Raw genomic sequence first — 17,535 nt, forward strand, 5'->3', positions numbered from 1 at the left:
GGGTGGCAAATAAAATGAATTGCACCTTTGGTTGGTAAAAGTATAATTAATTCCTTAAGGCTGGTACGCTGGGATAAATGCACTTTGGAAAAATATCGAAAGTGCCATTTCCAAGAGAAACCTTACGATCTCATTAATCTTTTATTAAAATTGAAAGCAATAACGCAAAGTATACTCTGTCCAACTATTATTTTAGTTTCATGGCTGGGGTAAGGGTGGGTCCCCAGCTGCAACAAACTCCTCCTTAACGTACCAAAGGGGGTTCTGTAGGCAAACGTTCTGTTTACTCAACAATGGAATCATCTGAAACAAAACTTTGTAAAACTGGGGAAGATAAAACATTGCTTCCAAACATTAATCACAAGCACTGAACTAAAAATGTTAGTAAAGAGACAGGAGTGCAACTGTCTCTTTTAACACTTATAACCAAAAGTTTTTTGGAATATGCTGCAGTATTGCCAGGTTGAAACTTACAATTGATAAGGTTCCTTCTCCTGATTATTATACTTTCGCTCCTGTTGAAAGTGCATAAGTGTGGACGTAAAGTGGTGTAGAGGCCAGGTGAGAACAGAATTGAACATGGCTGTAACAGCCTTTATGGTAGAATAGTCCCAGGCTTACACATAAAAAATGACAACTTGTATGAGGTACTATAGACTAGCCAAAACTGAGTCATTGCCTTAAGGAGCAAATGTTAAAAGGGGAAAAATTATTTCACTGGCAACGTTTTTCTGCTACCTTGTCTCACATTTCCTTCCTGTGTGACATATAGTCAAACCTGTGGCCTGAATTTCCATTTAATCTTAGCCTGTAGGATTGCTGGAGTAAAATTTACAATTGCCAAGAATTGTAGAGAATTCCTAAATTCAGGTCAAATTTGGAAGCCGGTTCTTTTTAAGAACCACAGAAAACCCGTTTCCACAATCTTGAATTTTAAGACAAAATAGTCTTGTAGGACTAAACTAGGTGGATTTTTAGCCCTCACATCTTTTAGACCAGGGATGGCAAACTTGTGGCCCATTCCACATTACGTATACATAACATAGTCAAGGAGGCTGCAACGGGTCGGAAATTGGCCATCCCTGCTTTAGACTGTAAAAAGTTACAAACAGTACAATAACATCAACATTTATTGTGAATTGGGATGGCAAGATTATGGTACCAGCCCACATTGGGCTGGGATTTACGAAATTGTAGTGCAGCATCAGTTCTTCAAGTGCTGCTACGTTGGGTTCGCCCTTTGCTTGACAGCAGCTGACAAGGATGTTACATTATAATCCTTGCATTTGATCACGTCCTCCCGACGTGAAAAGCGCTATATCAAATGCAAGGATTATTATTATTATTATTTATAGCGCTTTTTCACGTCTTCTCGACCTCTCAAAGCGCTTCACAGAATATACTGTAAAGTGAATTGACCATATATTTGTGGGCGAAACGTGGCAGCCAATTGCGCACAGCAGTGTCCCACAGACAGTCGTGCATTGAAAATGACCAATTTATTATTGTTTTGGTTTTTTTGGAGGGATTATTATTAGGCGTGTGGATTAAGGAAACTTGCCCAAGGTTTCGCCCTGCCAGGAATTGAACCCCGGTGTCTCGCTTGTAAGGCGAGTGCTCTAACCACTGAGCTACAGGACTCCACAAAGCATTCTTCCTCGTTCAGAGGCAAAACAAATCTTATTCGAAATTGCTCTGGACACAACTGCAATGTGGCCCTGCCAATCTTCCATCGTTAGGTTTTCATTTAATGGTTTGTAAAAACAGCTATTCTCTCTTTCCAAACAGAGGAGTGTTGGCAGAAAGAATTAGGTGTGAGATAAACAACGGGTGTTTAATTTGAAAATATATAGAAAGCGAATTCAACTAATATAATTAAAATAAATGCACAGAGAGAATCGGGAAAATGGGAGAATATTGATGATTTTTAAAAAATAATAATAATCTTAGTATTTGATATAGCATCAAATCAGCCATCGAGAGTTTCAAAGGATTTACAGGATTTTACAGGATTTCCTATAAAGTGCAGTGACTGCGTATTAAGAGGCAAGCGTAGCAGTCAATTTGCACACAACAATGTCCCACAAGCAACCATGAAATGAATGACTAATTATATCTGGGGAATTGATAACAAGGACACTGGGAGAAACTCCCTTCTTTTATAGAACAATACCATAGGAACTTTAATGTCCACCTGAACAGGCAGATGGGGCCTTGGTTTAATGTCTCATCTGAAGGACACACTGGAATGTTAGCTTGGACTATATGAGCTCAAATTCCGACATGCAGCTTGAACCCACAACCTTCTGACAAAGAGACAAGAATGCTTTCAACTGAGCCAACCTGACATAGTACGTGAGCTGTTTTGTTAAATAAGTGAAGCTAGTGCAGGGGCTAAGAAGACAAATGAGAGTAGTTTCAAATATTATTGCTAAGAACGAGCCTGATTTAAGCCATACATTTGGCTACACAGTTCCTTTGAGAATTCTTGAAAGTTTTAAAGTTGCTTCAAGCACTTGCCATCTTTATCCAGTTGCCTATCTTGCCACCTGATCTAAATTGAGCAGCAGAAAGGCAGAGGTGAATTTAAAAGGTAGTGACATTAAGCTTTTGAGCTAACGAGCACCCGAGGGACTTACGATTGGAAAAAAAATGACAATCTTAGTGTTATTTTCCCTTTGCAGCCATTTCTACGACAACCCCATTCAGTTTGTTGGAAAGTCTGCTTTTCAACATCTACCCGAATTGCGTACTCTGTAAGTAAATTTTTAAACTTTAGCCTTATCCAAGTGAAACCTTCTGCAGGATTTATTAAGCCAATAAACTTATATTAGGATCCTAACTGTTTCGCTCATTTCTTTTTCTGACTCTAGCTCGCTTAATGGAGCTACAGAAATAACTGAATTTCCGGATCTTACTGGAACCACAAGTCTAGAAAGTCTGTAAGTCCCTACTTCCTCTATGTCAACTGGCACAATTTCAGCTGCGCCTTTGAAAGATATTAATGGGAAACGTTGTAAATCTTTATCACACAAGATACTTATGCTTAAAAATGTCTTTTGTTCTGGACAGGACACTGACAGGAGCGCAAATAACTTCGCTTCCAAGAGCTGTTTGCAAGCAGTTGCCTAACTTGCAATTCTTGTAAGTAATAAAAAAACTCAACTGCTGAATCCACTTTTAATACATCCTGTAACTAAAACTGATGCAGATCTTCAATGCCAAAACATCACAAGTTGAAAAAGTGGCAGAAACCATGCAAATGGTTTGCCTACAAAATACACAGTCATTGCACTTGTAATACACTTTATCATACTGTCCCACTATAAGCACATGAATATCTACAAATACACAGTCACTACACTATAAATCCTTTGAAGTGCTTTGAAATGTGTTGACAACTTGATGAAGTGCTATAATAGATGCAAGCATTATTTTTATTACGAGGTTAAAGTCACTACAACAGGGCACATTTCACTCCTTTGATTGTTGTAATTTGCAGGCATAAAATCGCTTGGTTCCAACCATTGCCATTCAATCTTCTGTTCCTATCGTAGCTAACTCAACCCGAACCAGGAACTGATCTGATATTCATCCCACAAACATGGAGAATATATTCAATTTGTCATCCCAATTGCTTGTTTGTGTGGGAGAGAGGGGTGGGGACTAGAGAAGAAAGGAATTGGGTTTGCATGGGCAAATCTGACATCAGATTTATATAAGAGTTAATATGTGACACAGTGTAATTCATTAAATAGCCTTTGCAAATTTGCAATGGCTTAGTGAGTAAAGCACCACCGGTATCACATTAAGCCAATACAGATCAGAAGGTCACGGGTTCAATTTCCAGTCTGGGCTGAGTTAGCTGTTCTCAAACTAGGGCTTCGTTAGGATTCTACATTCAGGCTTAGTGCTTTCGGGCTAAGGAAAAGAGGGGTTTGTGGGGAAGAAACAAATCAATCAGAGTTCATGTTTCTGATGACAGTGCAGTGATCCCTGTTGGAATCATGGACATGTGTGGACATTGAGTGAGAACAGAATTGAGGTTGGCTTTTGATTCCTTCCATGACTGAATAATACAATATATTGATGCTTGATAACTAAAATATCACCTGGGTGAGTTTAATGGGGAATAACCATCTCACACTTCAAATAGTCACCGAGAGAGCTCCTAGTATTATATAGAACCGCAACCCCACCCCCCTCAGCATCAATCAGGTCTTCTGGAGAGGGAAGGGTAGGATTATATTTCTCCTTCCCCCACTCCAAAATCAACAGCCTCTGCAGAGAATGCTTTGAACTGCTCTGATACAAAGATCAATTACAGGTATTAGTTCAAACTGATTGATCACAGAATGGATATTTCTTAACTAGTTGATCAATTTTTTAAAAAATGAAATATTCTCATTATTTCAAGCTACAAACAAACAAATTCTCATTTCCACTTAAATATGTTTCTTTACTGCATAGAAGCTGAGCTAAAGTTTCAAAATGTATTCTCAATTTCTGCAAGGTTCCCACAGGTTTATACATGCATCCATCAATTGCTTTCAGAAACTGTTAAATTGCACATCTGAAGCTATTAATACACCCTTTTGGTGTTACTCTAATTATTTCTTTTGGCACAAAATCTTAAAACATTTTAGCACAGGGGTTTGCAACTGATAAAACGACGTGAATTAAGCTCATGTGGAAAGTACCATCCTGCTGCTTGATCTTGTTATAATATTCACGCAGGAAAAACTCCATTACAAATCAGAGGTCTGGATCCATAAGCTCAGACCTCCGCATTAAAATGAGGTGTGAAAAATTGGACGATTTCCGGGTCGAAGTAATGCATATGAGTAATGTACAGTTAGTGACATGAGCAGCGCTCCCTGTGCATTACTGCGCATGCAAACAATGTGCAGGAAATGCATCAGTAGTGAGCTGGCAGAAGACTTCCTTGCTAAATTGGGGTGTGTTCTACTGGGGTCAATCTGTATAAAAACCTATTGCAATCTGCCTCACAAGTAAACAATGTTTGTGCATATATTAATAATAATAATCCTGCATTTGATATTGTGCCTTATCACCTCTTCGAGACGTCTCAAAGCTCTTCACAGCATATACTGTAAAGTGACTTGACTGTATATTTTGTGGGCTAAACGCAGCAGCCAATTGTGCACAGCAGTGTCCCACAAACGGTCATGGATTGAAGTGACTAATTTATTATTATTTGTTTTTATTTATTTTTAAGTGAGGAAATGCAAGTGGAAGGAATCCAGAAATGTTCATTCCTTTAATAAAGAAAAACACATTTGGTACAGTGTATTATTACATCAAAGCGCCTCAAAGCATCTTCAGACAATTAGTCGCCTAAAAGTGTAGTGACGATTGTTATGGCAAACAAAAGCAGCAAGCCTGCACCGGCAACATGTCACGAAGAGCAACTAGATGAATGGCAAAACATTTTCTGTTTGTTGAGTTTGCATGAGGGAGGAATGTTGGTCATTTAAAAACTAGTGCTTTTGTTTAACCATCTCCCACTTCATAACAAACAACAATTTCTGGAGTGCTTTTCTTTCAATGATGGAAAAATAAATGGATAATTCTGTGGTAGCTGTGATGCAATGAAATGAAAGTTAAGATTGGACTCCTTTAATCACTATTTTTGTTTAATAATTACTTTAATTCATTGCCTCCTTTTACTGTTAACAGGGATCTGTCTTATAACTTGATTGAGGAATTACCAAGTTTCTTCGGCTGCCAGAAGCTTCAGAAAATGTAAGCCAAAAGCCAGCGGTGGTAGCAAACTGCTTTGTACTCTTCAGAGGTGAAAATGACCTAAGAGTTCATCTGTTAACTGATGACACCTGTCAAAAAAACGACTCCGTGTTTAAAGAGCTGAACTTTTTCCCATTAGAATTCTTCTCCCGTAAGCAATGTAAACACCATCCATCAGTTGAGTGGCTGCTCTTTAAACTGCAGTTTTCCATCTGTTTGCATTTTCAGAGACCTGCATCACAACAAAATCTGTGAAATTCAAGATGACACATTTCAGCAGCTCACTGCCCTGCGATCACTGTGAGTACCTCGGCATCAGCTCTTGTAGCTGCTTGATGCTTTCTTTCAGACCTCAAACAAAGTAAACAGTTCTACTCCATGTAGCAGTGACAAATAAGACAAATTCAATTTGTGAAATTCGTTTAAATTTGTTTAAAAATAAAGACATGAAGTTAATCTAATAATGGATCAAGCTTTTTTTTATTAACTTTACCTTAATTTATGTTTATCTTAGCTTTAATAACATAATTTGTAAATTTGGCAGTGGTTAGCAATTGTGAGGTTATTTTGTATTTAAACAAGAATTGTTCCACATGTGTGCCATATACGTTTCCACAAGATTTTATGTGCAAGCCATACAATTCTGTAATCCCTGGTATTGTTGGGATTAACAGCAATAGAGAGAAGCATGCGTGACATAAATCCAACCATATGACATCAAATCAAATGTGAATATGTAAATGGCAGAATAGCTGAGGGCAGAAGATTTAGTAGATGGACTCTTAGCACTTGTCTTCATTGATGTACATTTTTGGGGGGCGTCAGCCAGGTATCTGACACATGCGGAAACCCATCACCATGCTTGAGAGTATCCAGATCAAACTACATCATGTGCAACATACAGTTAGACACATACATTCCCCCCAAGGCTAAGTGGGTAACTGGAGCACATGTCCCACTTTGCTTTCTGCTTTTTAGACTTAAAAGGAAAACAACTAGGTAGGGCCAGAGCTATGTTTCCCCTGAGAAGGAGCTTAGAGTGTAGCTGGGCCAAGAAACATATGATGTTGAAAATATGAAAATATGAAAAAGTTACTGAACCTTACAAGCCAAAAAGATTCAAGGTCTGCAGTGAGTTAGCAGTGAGTTAGCTGATCTCAGCTGGGACAGCAGTGAGAGCACCACAATTGCCCCCCTCATAGGGTCAGGTAACCCCATGGATTAATCTGTCAATAGTGGTTCAAAGAACAAGTGAGAGAATAGGAAAGTTGAGAAAATATAAAGAAAGTGAGACAACAACTTTTAAGATGTTATTCTTATTTAAAACTGTGTGTTTAATTTAGTGGTTAGGGTTAATACTACAGGCCTAGAGCCTTGCTGTTGTTTGAGTAGCTCTATTATGGTAATAATAATGATCAGTCTCGGTACCTGAGCTGAAATGTACAGAATCAGGCAGCCCATGGTCTCTAAGGTTGACTGGGGTTCACATCTATGGAACTGGAAACACCCTTAAGAATTAAAACCCAAGTTTGGCAACATCCAACTACCATTTCATGGAATTGCACTCAGTTTATAAAGCAATTCAGAGAACAACATTTATATCTCCCACTAGACAATAGGCTTTACCAAACGCTGAAGAGGGTTCTGCTTCGGAAGAATTAAACAACAGAACTCTGCTAACCGACAACAAATATAGGTCACTATTATTTAGGTCTGTTAAAGAGCTGGTTATGCAATAAGTTCTTTAATGGTATTTTAAAAAACGCTTTTAATAGACGAAAACTCGAGAAATATGAAGGGACTATTTTGAGTGGAGACTAATTCGATTATCACTGCCCTCATTTCTACTACAATGATGTGGCTCAATGTCCAGTCGAAACTGAACGTTCAAGGTAGCTTCATCAGATAATCGTTCTTGTCTGAAGATTGTAAACATGATTTAAGACGTGTTTTTTTTGCATCCAATTGATGTGAAAAGCACAGTATAAATGGGGCATTCATCTTTATCTTAATCTAATCTGCGTCCAATCTAATTCAGATATTTCACAGCACCTGTTGTATAAGAGAGTTTCCCTGTGTCCGCACACTGTTTAGGAATGCTTACTTAGGCAGGGATTTCTTACGAGTAAAACTGATCATTCACTTCATGGCTGTTTCTAAGGCATCGCTGTGCACAATTTGGCTGCCGTGTTTGCCTACAAAATACACAATCACTACACTTTACATAAATCCTGTGAAGCACTTTGAGACATCCTCCCAACATGAAAAGCATTTTATCGAGTGGAAGGATTATTATTTATTATCAATATTTTTTATATGTTTACTTACAGAGATCTTGGCTGGAACAAGATTGCATTTATCCATCAAGATTCATTTACTTCTTTGCCATCCTTAATCAAACTGTAAGTTGTTTTGTTTTATTTGCTCTATTATCTGTAAATGATTTTTTGAACAATATTAAGGCGTGTAACAAAGAGTTGTCATTTTTCCATTTATATTTTTCCCATGACCTTTTTTTTATCCTTGCCATTTTTCTCCTTCAATTATCTCCTCTTATCTCCTGAAGGCATTTGAATCCTAGTTTCCTTCTGTTGGAGTATGATTCCACGGGTCCCGTGCACCATCCTGTGCCTCACCCACTTGACACTTTATTCATGAGTGAGGTTCACTAGTGAACGTTGGCAGATTATTCATGTAGAGGACATCACAGCTAATTCCAATCACGTCCTTCCATTGCGCGCACACACACACGCTGCTTCCAACAGGTGTAAAAGGGATGAGGGCCCCTAATAGGACCAGACACCCAAGCTGATATTCCCCACTCCCTACCACTGGGAACTTAGACCAATTGTAGGCATCATAAACTATCCTAGTGATGCCTAGGATATTATTAACTAATTCAACTGTGTATTCTGTGGGCATTTCACCCACAAAATACACAGTCACTACACTTTACAGTATATGCTGTGAAGTGCTTTGAGATGTCTCAATGACGTGATAAGGCGCTGTATAAAATACAAGGATTATTACCAAACACCACATCTTGAGCCTATCAAAACCTTTCTCTTTGACCGAGCCTTCAGCTCCCCTCTCGACTCTCTTCCCCCTTCTCGCTCCCTCCCATCCCTCCCCTCACCCTGACCATTTCCCCCCTCCTCGCTCCCTCCCCTCCCCTCACCCTGACCATTTCCCCCCTGCTCGGGTCATGACCCAACTGTGCAGCGCCTTGGGACGTCCTCCTGACATGAAAGGCGCTTTATAAATGGAATCTTGTTGTTGTTGTTGTATCAATTCTTTTTACATTTGTATTCTTTAACATGTTCTGAGTTATATCCTGTGTAACAAGTGTTTAGAAAAACAAATATCGTTCCTGAAGTAGAGTATACGACTTGTAGCAGATTTGCTTACCAGTATTCATTTCATGCAGCGATCTCACCTTCAATCTGCTGTCATCTCTTCCTGTGGCTGGTCTAAATGGATTGAGACATCTAAAAATAACAGGCAATCAAGCTCTACAGGATTTAGTACCAGTGGAAAATCTTCCTAACCTGAGGTACAGAAGCATACTTTATGTGCATTATTTTCATTACATTCTCAGTTGCATGGTGTGACCTGATCATGGAGGGATGACCAAAGTACTGGGTTTTGGGGTAAGATCACAGTACTCCATACAAACACATCTTGGGGAGTTTTGCCAACTTAACAAGCCACAAATGCTTAAATTGTGGTGCAAAACTGCAATGATTGATTGTGAAAGTCTGACTCTGTTGTGCATGATTTCTTCTTGTATATTTTTGACAATGTGTTATGTACATGCAGTAAGCAAGTGCATTCCTCTAACACTGCCCAGCTGTGATAGCAACTTATTTAAAACAGATTTTTTTCAATAAAAAAGTAGAATATTAACCTATTGTGGGACATAATATGCGACTATTTCTAACAAGATTTCTTAACAAGAAAATCAGAAGTTATGGAGACTCGCAAAAACTCTACTCCAGCACAATCCACACCTTGCGTCAGTGTTAATTGTGTGACGTACAACAGTTAGTGAAAAGAGTTCCCAATCTGAATCTGTATTAATGAATCATTTTAGATCCCACAATTTCTCCATCTTTTGGAAACCAACATGCAGCCTTGTTGAGATATAAAACTGAGGGTTTTCAACCATGAGATCATGAAAATTGCTTTGCTCACAATACGATGTAGAATGTACCTCAGAGCAATAGTGATGCAAAGGAACTTTAAGTGAAATGTGAAAACTTAGCCAGTAATTTAGTTGTGTCTACACCATTTTGTAAGTGTTTACATGCATCCCACTTAAGAGTTTGCCTACATAAAAAAGTCACAATACCTGGCAGTATTTCTCAAAGTGCAGTACTTTGAGATATTTTGATGTTATAGGTGTTATAACAAATGCAAGAGTAATTACTGTATTATTAGAATTTGCCTTTGAATTCAGCATGAATCCAACCAGATCTCTGACAAGTTACCTTGAATTCACCTGCAACTCAGTGGGTAGTGCCTTTAACTCACTGATAGCAAATTGGGTAGAAATGCTTCATTGTTTACATTTGCAGGGCTCTAGAAATGCCGTACGCCTACCAGTGCTGTGCATGTGGATCTTGTAAAAACTCCTATAAACGTGACAGGCAGTGGGGTAGAGCTGAGAACAGCAGTGCTGAAGAAGCTCACAAACGGGATACTGGAATGCTGAGCGCTCAAGGTGAGAGTGAAGTGCTATTATTTCTGTGTCTCACTGGGTCTCATAGAATTGTACAATTTGAGAGGCTATCCATTTAGTCCTACTCATTTTACCTTTCCATGAATCGATTTTATTATTTTATTTGTCCAATTTCCCTTTTAAAAACAATTGTGGATTTTGCCTCTACCATGATGTGTAGAATTTCATAGATTGATTACAGAACAAAAATAGACAACTCTCGCTCAACTAGTCTGGTGTTCATGTACTATCAGCTCTCTGTGTAGAAGATTTCAAAAATGCAAATAGGGTTTGGTTCTTATCAATTAAACAAACACTTCAACATTTTAGCTCTAGACCATTTTACCTCTTCCTGGATTACCTACCAGTTTGCATCAAACATATAAGGTACAAAGTTATTATTTTTTTCTTAAATAATAAATGAAGACAGTTTTCATGTTTATATATTTCTCTTAAACTTTACTACATATTGCATCTCATTTCCAGTATTTCTCAAGAGGATTCCTTCATGAGCCTGAAAATTTGTCCCCATTAATATTAAAGAGGAAGACAATTGCTCCAGCTTTGTAATAGGGTATTTGAGCATTTTAAAATATGCAAAGGGAGCTGAATTATGGATTAAACATGTTTGGGAGGAGGTGAAAACTGTCATTAAAGTTATCTGTACATTGGGAATTTCTTAAAAAGATTTAGTGCCAGTATAACCTAGCCACTTTACATTTTATCCATAGCCACAGTTGCTCTGTCCATTAAGTGTAAGAAATTTGCACTTAAAACCAGAATTTGCGCTTATAACCAGAAATCCCATTATAAAAACACTTTAAAACATTAAATGCTTACCAAACGTAGTTTAATCTATCATTCAGTGTATACGATTCGGCACATTAAAAAGATTAACCTACCAACTAACGCATATTGAATACGTGTACTGTTCACTTTCTCCCCTCATTCTTACTCCTTTCGTCCCCTTGTTCAAGACATGTCTCAAAACATACTTCTTTGGATGCACTTTCCATCACATTTCTCCTCGCCATTTCTAACTCAGGTTCCCATCCAGTATTGTCAAGTGCTTTGAGACATTCCCCTGACATGAAAGCTGCAATATAGATGTAAATTGTATTGTACTATTCTTTTCAGATGACCATGACCTAGATGATTTCTCAGTTGATTTTGAAGAAGATCCTAAAGTTCAACTCTCTGTCCAGTGCACTCCAATGCCAGGTGAAAAAGTAATCATTTTGTTTTGAAAATGTACAAGTGCTTAGTTAGACTTAAAATAAACGTTAAGCAGCAGGGCTTTGACTGGGGGCTGTGCAGCCAAAAAGAGCAAGAGCTTCCATTGTACGAATCAATCTGCTCCAAAGCTTACATTCTCCCTGCGTCCTCTTTACCCATCTTCAAATTGCACCTGAAGACTTTCCTCTTCGACCGTGCCTAATGTCACCTCCCCTTTCTCGCAGCTCAGTGCCAGACTCCGCCATTGTTCAGCGCTCAAACACACCACTCTGAGTGAAGGGCGCTTCTAAATTTCATACAAATTCAAGTCACTGTTGTTGATTAAAATCCAATTCCTTTAAGCAAAAATTTAATAACTATACATTTGACTTTTCATAAAAAGTCCAGTAGCTCAGTGGTTAGAGCACTCACCTCGCAAATGAGAGACCTGGGGTCGATTCCCAGCAGGGCAAAATGTTGGGCAAGTTTTCTTGCTCCACTAGCATTTGTTCAACTAGCAGTGAGTAGGAACCCGGTCATTGGTCGATTGGTGGATCGTTTTTCCACAGATAATAATTTCATTAAAAAAAATTGATCACTCAATCCAGCGTTTGTAGGGCACTGCTGCGTTTTGTCCGCAAAATATACAGTAAATTCACTTGACAGTATATTCTGTGAAGTGCTTTGAGAGTTCTCAAAGAAGCGATAAGGCGCTATATCAAATGCAAGGATTATTATTATTAGCAAAAGAATTTAATTGCAACATGACTTTTATCGTAATAGAAATAACTAATTTGAATGTTTCTTAATTATGATGTTTCATGATGGTTCAAAATGTTTTGCATTTACTGAGAGCGTAAATTATACTCAAAGCTAAATTTCACTATGGCTTTTCTTTGGTAAGAAATTAAATTGGCAACATGTTAACAAAAGTTAATCCAATTCCTCTCAATTTCAGGTCCCTTCAAACCCTGTGATTACCTGTTTGGCAGCTGGATGATTCGTCTTGGTGTGTGGACCATTGTATTGCTTTCTCTTATTTGCAATGGCTTGGTCACCACAACTGTCTTTGGGTCTCCAGCCTTTCTATCCCCACCAAAGCTTTTAGTGGGCCTCATGTCAATGGTGAACTCTCTGATGGGTTGCTACAGCGGTATTTTGGCAGTTGTGGATATGTTGACTTTGGGCAGTTTTGCAAAATACGGAGCACGGTGGGAGAATGGAACAGGTTGTCAAGTTGGAGGTTTCTTTGCAGTGTTTGCTTCAGAAATGTCCATTTTCTTGCTGACCATTGCAGCAGTTGAACGCAGTCTCTCCACAAAATGTGCTACAAAGCAAGGAAAAGCACTGAGCAGCATCAAGATAGCAGCTGTTGTCTGTGCAATTTTGGCCTTCGTAATAGCAATGCTTCCACTCTTTCATGTGGGAGAGTATGGGATTTCTCCCCTTTGTTTTCCATTACCCTTCGGGGAATCGTCCACCCTGGGCTTTCTGGTAGCTTTAGTCTTGCTGAACTCTTTCTGCTTTCTTGTAATGACTATAACCTACACAAAGCTTTTCTGTACTTTAGAAAAGGGAGATTTGGACCATCTCTGGGACTGTTCTATGGTGAAACATGTGGCCTGGTTGCTCTTTACTAATTGTATTCTATACTGCCCAGTGGCCTTCTTGTCATTTTCTTCCTTGCTCAACCTCACGGTTATTAGTCCTGAGGTGATCAAATTGATTCTCCTAGTGATTCTGCCATTGCCAGCATGCCTAAACCCATTGCTCTACATGCTTTTCAATCCACACTTCAAAGATGATCTTGGACTTCTCAGGAAACATGCCAAATTGTGGAAGAGATCAAAACCGAGGAGCTTAGCTTCTCTCAATTCAGAAGATGCGGAAAAACAGTCATGCGATTCCACTCAAGCACTAGTAGCAAATCCAGGCACCGACACTGCTCCTAGCACATCCTGTGGCTCAATGGACAATATCTCAGTGCCGTCCAATTACCAAATGATGGAGACCTGTCAACATTCATCAGTGACATTTGTGCACTGTCATTAAATTGCAAAGGTCAAGGAGCAACAAAACTGGTCTGCTTCAGGCAGTTTTAAGCGAACAAAATGATTTACTTTTCAAATACAAACGCACATCTACACCTGCCCCACTTCTCGCCCAAAACATGTAAGACTCAGTGGATGTGGCAGACAGAACATCATCAGTTAAATAAACTGCCCGCAAAGTGTTTACAGACTTCAAAGTAAAATGTAATACATTTATTTCTCATTCGTGGCAGTTACCTTAACTGGACTGACGTACTGTTCATTATAGCCCAAACTGTGCAATTCAATAGAGTAAATTCATTTAATCTTATTTCAAAGAAAATGCAAATTTATTCTGATTATGTCTGATAGCACTGCCCGGACTGCTTCATGTGGTACATCACTGCTCATGAACTCAATACAAAAGTAGCACAATCTTTCTGAGCTCATACTTGTATTTGGTCTTGAAGTATAAGGACTACTTTCAATAAATTGCATTTAGAAGCCTTGTGGCTACAATTCAACTGCAATGCGTCAGTTGATATGATGCATGTATCTACTACTTAATTTGCAACAAGACTTTGTCTTTATAGAGTGTGTCATGCAATAATTGCTAAAATTAGCAACTTTGTTTTTTAATCAAGGGGATTCCATGATAAACCCCCACAATGGCATTCTATTGATATGTTACAAGAAATGATTTCCTAAGCTTATTGACATATTTACACCTCTGCATGTATGAGACATGAAGAATGACTGCCTTCATACTCCTTAGAACTTTATATGCCAGTTAAATGTTTGTGTGTTTGAGAGAGCCTCTTTGCCCACAGTTTCTTGTGTGGAGTGTGTTCAAAAAGCACCTCCACTCCCTCCCTCAGTGTGTGTTTATACATCACCTGTACCACTGGGTGAAATGCAGGTAGCAGCGAGAATATCCTCAGGATATGTCTATGGGGTGTTCACTTTCACAGAAAATTGATAATGTACCGGAGTTACTCACAATTTATGTGGGCATACATGAATTTTACATTTGTGATTTAAATGAGTCAATATCTATGATAAATTTGAGCCGCATTTCTGGATGACAAAGTGTAATGTGATTTTCTTTTCCAATTTTATTTCCTTAAGGAAGTGACTCACAACAGCACTCCTCCACTCTCTTGTCCATGTTGGGTGTTCTTTATGTTTGAGTGTGGTAGTGAATGCTAGCAGGTTATTTGACTAAGGGTCAATACAACTGGCCCTGACCTATGCTACACCACATACACATGTGTATCCAGGAGGAGCAACAGGTTAGCTCGGAATCCCAATCTGTGTCCCAACTCCATGCAAGTCAATTCTGTTTGATCACCACAATGGTTAAATTTAGCAACACAAATGATGAAGCATGGGATCATCCAGATCTATATGGTTCTGAATGGTACACCCACCAGTCAACTACTGAGTGACAGTGTGTTATTTGATTTTACATGTTTCTCTGTAACTTCACTGCTTGATTTTTTTTGCCAGTTCCACAACTTCATGCAAAAAAGAACGACCAAAAGGCCCCAAATCACAAACAATGTAATGATTCTTACATTTACCAAAATTATGTACAATTTATGTGATTTATTTTGTTGAGAGCTGTATCTTTAGAAAAGAGAACTGCACTTTTTCCAAAGTTAAGTTTAAGTAGTTTAGCAACAGTTATAGTAAAACCTTTTTTTTACAATGTGTACGGAAATTAGTTTTAAAGCACTGTGTAAGCATACTCCAAAAAGACTTTAATTTGTGGATCAAAATCAATGTCTCCTACAAGAGCCAGTCAGAGACGGAAAAGATAAAATAAATTCAGAAGTGCTTTAGAAGTGATCAAATATGCACAAGCTATTCTAACTGTTGAATTTCGTTTTTTAAAACCAGATGTCTATAAAATATATGTACATTTATGAAAATAAAAGAAATGTATTTATTTCTGTTATAAGAATGGTATCATCTACCACTTTTGCATCCATATGGGATATTCTTGTGTAATGCTTCACTGGGAAGGATTGAATCCTAAATTCAACCCCATCCCGCAATCCGGTTGAATATACAATTTTCTGTGCGTTTTAAGGTAATGTACTGAGCAAAAAATGTATCACATGAAGTCAACATTTCTTGGCTGTATATAATGTATGTAAACATTTAGCTGTAAATAGTTTGGCTACTGGAGTTTTTATTTCAGAGAGAAAAACAAGAACATGTTAAAATAAATACTCACATTAAAACAATAGGCATTCTTTTCATTATTACTTTAAATATCCTGTTGGAACACTTTGTAATACATGTTTGTGTTGAACAGTATAACCAGATGCAACTGTAGGAAGGACACATGTTTCACAAATCTAAACTCTATAGCTCCTGAGGAAACATAGTCGTGAATTAGGAATAGCCATACACAGGGATACAAATGAACATTACCAATAGTCTGGTATTACTGCATTCAAGTGACAGCTAACGTTATCTAAGAGAATGTTGGACACTCATGAGGAGCCCTATCTTTCTGAAATAAGCAAGGAGATTTGGCTTACATCATAATCCTCCTGGTGCTGCTCTATGCTTGACTTTGTAGAACAGTGGCAGCCCAGTCACCTATCTCTGATGTTGTAGAGAATCAAGACTGACAGGGAGCAAACCATCTTCTTAATCCCTTGGTCTGCATTAGTTTTGGGTTGTACTGTTTCCTGGAACAAGAGATAGCTTTCCTATTCCAAACAGAAGAACTGTATTATTTTTGACCACAGAACACACAGTCACTGCCCACTTTGGGATGTCCTCCTGGGATTAATGGCATTGTACTAAATGTAAGGATTATCATAACATAAGTCTGTATAATTATGTTTTATAAGTCAGTCTTTAGTCAGTCTAAGCTAAATAGTAGAACAGTAAAATATGTGGTACACTGCTAACTGTTATTACTCTGGATCGTTTCTCTTTGGAGACTGGGCTACGCTATTCCTGGTCAGACAGATTATCCTCTTCATGAGCTTCACCTTTCTCTTTAGTACAGTCTTATTTTTGTTATTATTATCTCCTTCGCGCCATGACTGGCACTGCTTACATCACCTCCGCAATATTGCCAGACTCCGCCACTGCCTCACCCCTCAGGCTGCTGAAAACCTCACCCACACATTCGTCACCTCAAGGCTTGATTACGGGAACTCCCTCCTCATCGGCCTTCCCAACACTTCCCTTCACAAGCTGCAGATCATCCAAAACTCTGCAGCTCGTGTACTCTCACACACCAGGCTCCATGACCCCATCACTCCCACCTCGCCCGACTCCACTGGCTCCCCATCCCCCAGAGGATCGAGTTCAAGATCCTCGTCCTCACCTTTAAGGCCATCCATGGCCTTGCCCCCTCCTACCTCTCTGACTCCCAACGAGCCTGCCCGCTCCCTCCGTTCATCAGGCTCTGGCCTGCTTCATGTCTCCCGCCCGACCCACCCTACCATCGGTGGCCGGGCTTTCAGCCTCTCTGCCCCCAAACTCTGGAACTCCATCCCACGGTCGCTTCGCCTCGCTTCCTCTCTTGCCTATTTCAAGGCTGGTCTCAAGACCTTTCTCTTCGATTGTGCCTTTGGTTTCCCTCCCACCTCTCTGCCTTCCCTCACCCCTACACCATATCCCCTCCCCCAAGCTCGGGCCCCGATACCTGACTGTTCAGCCCTTTGGGACATCCTCCCGACGTGAAAGGCGCTCTATAAATGTAATTTTGTTGTTGTTGTTGTTGTTCCCCTCTCTTCTCCCTGTAAACTTCTCTGTGTTATTTACCAGGTTGTG

At 39.1% G+C, this 17,535-nt stretch overlaps 1 protein-coding gene across 1 annotated transcript in view; it reads left to right on the plus strand.

The window, feature by feature from the left end:
* LOC103185324 (leucine-rich repeat-containing G-protein coupled receptor 5) overlaps positions 1 to 15,970 on the plus strand; it is a 74,683-nt gene extending 58,713 nt beyond the window's left edge. Inside the window, exons 9-18 of the mRNA XM_042335730.1 lie at positions 2,685 to 2,756; positions 2,874 to 2,942; positions 3,073 to 3,144; positions 5,701 to 5,766; positions 5,995 to 6,066; positions 8,097 to 8,168; positions 9,194 to 9,319; positions 10,344 to 10,489; positions 11,624 to 11,707; positions 12,660 to 15,970. Of these exons, the coding sequence (XP_042191664.1) occupies positions 2,685 to 2,756; positions 2,874 to 2,942; positions 3,073 to 3,144; positions 5,701 to 5,766; positions 5,995 to 6,066; positions 8,097 to 8,168; positions 9,194 to 9,319; positions 10,344 to 10,489; positions 11,624 to 11,707; positions 12,660 to 13,753 (1,873 nt within the window). The 3' untranslated portion in view covers positions 13,754 to 15,970. The remainder of the gene's footprint in view (positions 1 to 2,684; positions 2,757 to 2,873; positions 2,943 to 3,072; positions 3,145 to 5,700; positions 5,767 to 5,994; positions 6,067 to 8,096; positions 8,169 to 9,193; positions 9,320 to 10,343; positions 10,490 to 11,623; positions 11,708 to 12,659) is intronic.
* Positions 15,971 to 17,535: the final 1,565 nt, after the last annotated feature.

The sequence above is a fragment of the Callorhinchus milii genome, unplaced genomic scaffold, assembly GCF_018977255.1.
Source record: "Callorhinchus milii isolate IMCB2004 unplaced genomic scaffold, IMCB_Cmil_1.0 Scaffold5, whole genome shotgun sequence".
Classification (NCBI taxonomy): Eukaryota; Metazoa; Chordata; class Chondrichthyes; order Chimaeriformes; family Callorhinchidae; genus Callorhinchus; species Callorhinchus milii.